General features: G+C 33.8%; 1 protein-coding gene across 1 annotated transcript in view; it reads left to right on the top strand.

Annotated features, from left to right (window-relative positions):
- SHOC1 (shortage in chiasmata 1) overlaps positions 1–6,352 on the top strand; it is a 78,251-nt gene that overhangs the window by 57,104 nt on the left and 14,795 nt on the right. Inside the window, exons 19-21 of the mRNA XM_034664261.1 lie at positions 2,215–2,332; positions 2,973–3,084; positions 4,860–4,981. Coding sequence (XP_034520152.1) covers positions 2,215–2,332; positions 2,973–3,084; positions 4,860–4,981 — 352 coding nt within the window. The remainder of the gene's footprint in view (positions 1–2,214; positions 2,333–2,972; positions 3,085–4,859; positions 4,982–6,352) is intronic.

Here is a 6,352-nt window from a genome sequence, read left to right as displayed (position 1 = left end):
AAAAAAAATGTGTGACCATAGGGGCACCTGGCTGGCTCAGTTGGAAGAGCACACAACTCTTGATCTCGGGGTCATGAGTTTGAGCCCCACATAGGCTGTAGAGATTGCTTAAAAATAAAATCTTAAAAGGGGCACCTGGGTGCCTCAGTCAGACGTCTGCCTTTGGCTCAGGTCATGATCCCAGGGTCCTGGGATCAAGCCCCACATCATCATTGTCATCATCATCATCGTCGTCATCATCATCATCATCATCGTAGGGCTCCCTGCTCAGTGGGGAGCCTGCTTCTCCCTCTGCTCCTCCTACCCCCTTGGGCTGGCTCTCTCTCTCGAATAAATAAATAAAATCCTTTTTGAAAATCTTAAAAAAAAATTTTTTTTAGTGTATGACCATCAAAAAGAAAGATAAAAAGGAATTAGCACAATTGGAAAACAAATCAACAGAAAACACACCAGTGCCTTTCCAAGATAAGCAGGCACAGACTAGAGAAGAATACAGTAGCCAAAAACAGTACTCTTTTGGCCTTCCAAATAAATAATGAAACAAATATAATTCCATTTTCTTGGCTTTGTTTTGTCTTCAGTACAAGTTCCTGTGTAGTTGTACATAATCAGTATATTGGATCAGATTTTCCCTGGAGTAACTTCTCATTTGTGGTGGAATACAATTTTGTAGAAAACTCTTGTTGGACTAAACACTGCGAGAAATTGAATATTCCTCACAAGGTCTTCAAAGTGATTCTTCCAGACACAGTTTTAAAGAGTAAGGACTTAAACTAAAATCCTTCTGTTGTGGTGATAGAATGGAAATTGTCTGTTTTCTGCTTCTTATCTGTGGAAAGAGAATGAGCAATGGCATTTAAGGGCTTGAGTTCAAGCTCTAACCTCAGCACTCCATGTGACCTTGGGCCAGTTCTTTACCCCTTACTTCATAGTCCTCATTTGAAAAGTAAACTTTACGGTTATATTTGTCTTCATCCCTTTACCTTCTAAATTTTACTTATAATAGCACAATTTATTACCATTATATCTAATATTCACCTGATACTTCTATGCAATAGTATTTTTATTGAATTTTAGGGGAAAATTCTGTCGTAGTATATTGACTGATTCAGAAAACTGAGTGTGCAAAAAAAATTTTACACAAACACTTTGAAAAGAGTCTAAAACCACTTTGTATATCATTTGGTTTCTTTGTATTTCTCAGCAACACTTCACATGACTCAGGTTGTGAATTCTCACATCCATTAAATTAAAAACCCTGTACACTTTAAGTCCCAGTGCATCCCTTTCAATACTTGCCATAAGTTATTTTCTATCCACCTCAAGTCTGAGTGGCAAGTTTGAATTCTGAGATATTACAATTCAATTCTAAAAGTATAGTCACCATAATGATTACTTTGGAATTTTTGATATATAGAAGTAAATGTTAAATTGATTAAATAAGGGCCCCCAAAAAGATAAAAGATAAGTATCCCAGTTTATATGTAGAGGCTTCTTCCATCTCTCAAAGATGAACTTAATTGATTCAGCCAGTTCCTTATTTGGAGCATTCACAATGCCTCAATTTTCCACTATTATAGTGTAAGATTTATTGTAGCTCATAAATCTTACTTATTTTTATATACTTGTTCTAAGAAATAAAATGAGTTGCTGGGTCAAAGGTATACACACATTTATATATTGCCAAATATCCTTCCAGAAATGCTATCTCAATTCATATTTGTGCAGAAAGTATAAGAGAATAATTTCCCCAATATCTTTACTGTGAGTTGGAATTCTTTTAAATCTTTGACAGAATTATAGGCATGAAATATCTTATAGTTATATTACAGATAGTTACAGATAATGTCTCTGATTATCCATATCTTTCAGCTGTGAATAGATCTTGTATAGCCATTCTTTTGTAAGTTGCCTATTAATGTTCTTTGTCCATTTATCTATTGAGGTATTTATTATTTTCCTGTTAACGAATCATATGGTAGTTTTAGTAAGTTCTGTTAATGCTGTTCTATTTTTCAGTGGTAGGATAACATATGGTTTTTATTTTATTCTTCAGACCTTTCTGTATTCTGATTTATGATTTTTTACAATGAATATGTTTTATTTTTGTACTGCTCCTTGAACATACACTTGCTATTCTTATGTTTAGTAAAAAAGAGAAAGACCTGAAGGATGAGAAAAAGGAGAAATATTTATAAACTTTCTCTTATTCAGGAAGCAACTTGCTGGATAGTTTTGGTGGATTTCTTTTGGAAATTCAGGTTCCATATGTGTTTTTTGCATCTGAAGGACTTCTTAATACTCCAGAAATACTTCAGTTGCTAGAATCCAAGTAAGTTATCGATTTCATAACTTTAGCAAAGGTATATATATCCTAAATGGCAAAACACTGTGCTATATATGTGGCATAATTCTTTCTTACTGAAGCATGAAATTATATCACATAGAAGTAGTTTTCCAGAGAGTTTATGTCAAGTTACACTTCTCTCCCTATAGTACACCATCATAATTACTGAATATTATCTTTTCTGGCAATATATGTCAAACTTGTAAAGAAAAAATATTTCATTATTTTCTAAATTTATATCTTAATTTCATTTCTTTCGTTACCAGCAAATATGAACACTTAATGTGTCTTTTTTTTCCTGCGAGTTTTATGGTCATATCTTTGGGTCATTGATAATATTGAGAATGAGTGTTCTTATTTAGAGGGCTTTAAATATTGCATGGGAAATAGGACTGTGAAGTTCTAAATGAAATACCTAAGGCAATGCACATCTCAACTAATTTGTCATATATACTGAATAAATCATAATTTAATTCCTCAAATTTATAAAGTAGAGTAAATTGATGTATGAAAGAAAAAGCACAGTAGTTCAAATAATTTAATATGCAAGAGGACAATACAGGTTTTCTTAAAGAATTTTTCTTAGCCATTTCATTATGTCACCCCCAAATATGGTATTTTATAGGTATAATATCACACTAGTGGAGAGATGCTGCAGTGAGTCGCTAAAACTCTTTGGAAGTACAGAGTGTTATGTAGTGGTGACAATTGATGAACACACTGCCATAATTTTGCAGGTAAAATTATATAGTAAAAAATACAAAGTAAATATAGTACAATATATATAACTGTGTAATTTATTATTAGCTTTACTATAGAGAGCTTAACTATAATCCATTAGTGTTTTCTTCCAAAACTTTGCAAATGGACAACAAGTATTAAAATTATCACTATGGAAAATGACTATTACCAAGCTTCTTTAATGCCTTATAATTTTTAACATACTTTAAGAAGAAAAAGCAAATATGAAATCTTTAATGTTATATATTGACCTATTTTAAAATATATTTATAGAATAATTAGTGTTGAAAACCTTAAAAATCAAATCCTAGCCACTATGTTTCTTAAAAGGTGGTAGTATATTAATCCATGATAAGTAATATGGGATTTCCTCTAAGGTAAGTGAGGAGTGCCTGTAAGTAAGCCAGTTAAAAAAAAAAGAAAAAAGAAAAATTCTCTTTAAAAAATCCCTATAGTTTGGGTTTAAGATGTACAAATTCTTCACTGAATCTCCCTGATATGTTTGCTTGATTGGAGTACAAATTACAATGAAATTAATTCAGTAGGGTGGAAGTGGGAAGCAGAAACCAAGTTTGATGGTATGGAATATAAATTCGTGGCAAGTATGGTAAAGTAGAAGTCTGATCATGAGCAAATGTTAGCAATCTAAGAATTATATAATGGAAAAACAAAGCTCTGTTTAAGGGTTTCTTAAGAGTTACCATGTCTTACATATTTAAAGCTTTTTAAAAAGATTTTTTTTATTTATTTGAGAGAGAGAGAGCACAAGCAGGGAAAATGGCAGGGGGAGAGGGAGAAGCAGGTGCCCGGCTGAGCAGGGATCCTGATGTGGGGCCCTAGCCCAGGAACCTGGGATCATGACCTAAGCCAAGGGCAGATGCTTAACTGGCTAAGCCACCCAGACACCCCTAAACTTTTTTTTAAAAAAACAATTATTTGGGGAGAAATACCATTTGGGAANCTGGGATCATGACCTAAGCCAAGGGCAGATGCTTAACTGGCTAAGCCACCCAGACACCCCTAAACTTTTTTTAAAAAAAACAATTATTTAGGGAGAAATACCATTTGGGAAACTTTTAATTTTAATTCATAGTTACATAACTTGTTAGAGTAAGATACTTCCTGAATCATTCATTCTATCAAAAATTAATTGTAGACCCAAGTTGAGCTCCGTGCAGCTTGCTTAAGATTCTCTAAGATTCTGTTTCCCTCTCTCTCTGCCCCAGCCAACCCCACTTGTGCATGCTCTCTCTCTAAAATAGAATAGAATAGAATAGAATAGAATGTAACTTTGAAAAAAAATTAATTGCATTAAAGGAAAAAGAGGATCCTAGACCATTAGAGAGCAATTCCTGAAGTCCATTGATGGCTTCTTTATCATCTTCCTTAAATAAGCATTCAGTGCAGATTATCCCATGAGTTTTTAAACATATTTTATGAGTAGCCAAATCCCTGTCTATAAAGGACTTTGCCCAAATAGGGGCAGTATATAGGTTGCTTTCTTCATATCTAGGACTTTGGGAGATTCATGAGTCTTCCTTGCTGAAGCTATCATTTGCTGATTGACATCTACTATAGCTTTTCCCCTACTACTTCCAGTGCGATTTTAATATTTCCACAAAATGGAAGCCCATACCCATAACTCTTCTCAAGTTGATATATATCATATATATATGATATATATAAAATAGAATATTGAAATATGTTAATAATAATTTCATAACAACTATTCAACCTAGTGAATCTTTTCATTGTATTTATTTTCTGGTAGGACCTAGAAGAATTGAATTGTGAGAAGGCATCAGACAATATCATTATGAGACTGATGGCATTATCATTCCAGTACAGCTATTGTTGGATAATCTTATATACCAAAAAAACATTAAACTCAGAGTAAGTAAACGTTTCTTCATCCAAAGTCACGTTTATATTTCTTAAGTTATTTGGTCCTCTTCCTTGAATAAAAGTAGCTATGCAAATTTTCCATTTGCTCATCTAGTTTGCTTTGAGTCAGGGATCTTCGAGGTGGAATCATGCCCACGAGAAAACAAATCAGAATTTTGGATATGACATATTTCTGCTGGACATTCTGTGCAAATCATCCTCCTCTAATTCACTAAGAGTCGCTGCTTTAAGTGTTTCACTTTTTATTACTTTTTTGTTCTGGAATTGTCTGTTAAAAGATGCCATTCTTATATCACTTCTCTCTAAAAGCTCATTAAATTTACCAACTAAGTAGCACCTTGCAATTCTTTGTTTCATTGATGTGCTTAACTTAAAAATTACAAAAATCCATGCCAAGATACTGGCTCAAGTTATCATTAAATGTCCCTTCTTTCCTTCATCTCAAAATTTTATGAACCCACGCTTCCACCTCCTTTTTTAATTCTCTGCAGTCTGACTTTTCTTCCTACGCCTGTACTAATCTTTCTCTCAGGATCACTTCCACCCCCAAAAGTATTTTTATCTTTCTCTGCTCTGATGTATTGAAGACTATTATCAGTGCTTCCTTACTTGAAGCTCTTCAGTCCCATGACACTTCACAGTTTTGATCTTCTCTCTACTACTCTTTCTCTGTCTTTACCTCTTCTTCCTTGTCCCAGTCTTCAGATACATCTGAATTCTCTTCTTTCTTCTATTCAAACCTTACCCACTGCCATCGCTTCAATCAGCATCTTTCTGCCTATAATTATTATATTTATATCTGCAGCTTCAGTCTCTCTTTGAAATTCCTGACATGTATTTCTAATTTTCTATTACATATTTCCACCCTGATATTTTATAGGCTCTCAAACTTAACATTTTCCAGGGTGAATTCATTATATTCTCTGTCTCCTCCAAAACAGTGTCTCCTCTTTTCTGCCCTTTGGCTATTTATGACCATTGCCTTTCTTTTAGTCACCGAAATTAGAAAACATATCTTATGGATGTAACCACTAGCCTCTTCTTTAATCTATCCCCTCTCTCCATGTATATTACCAACATCTTAGTTCAGATCTATGAGGACTGTTAAAATAGGCTACCAGCTGTTTTCCCACCTCATGGCTCTCCATGTTACTCTCCATAATCTTTCATACGTTCACTTAATATTCCAAAAACCAGGCTCTCACTGTTTCACTCTGATAAAAAGCCTTCACTGACTTCCCTATTATCTACTGTATACATACATACTATTCACCATAATATTCAAAGTCTTCAGAATATAATCCTGACCTATATTTTCAGGCTTAATTTTCACTGTTTTCCATTTCAGCTGGAAGGATT

Source organism: Ailuropoda melanoleuca, chromosome 7 (genome assembly GCF_002007445.2).
Source record: "Ailuropoda melanoleuca isolate Jingjing chromosome 7, ASM200744v2, whole genome shotgun sequence".
In the NCBI taxonomy this organism is placed as follows: Eukaryota; Metazoa; Chordata; class Mammalia; order Carnivora; family Ursidae; genus Ailuropoda; species Ailuropoda melanoleuca.
This window is presented reverse-complemented; position numbering and strand designations above follow the sequence as displayed.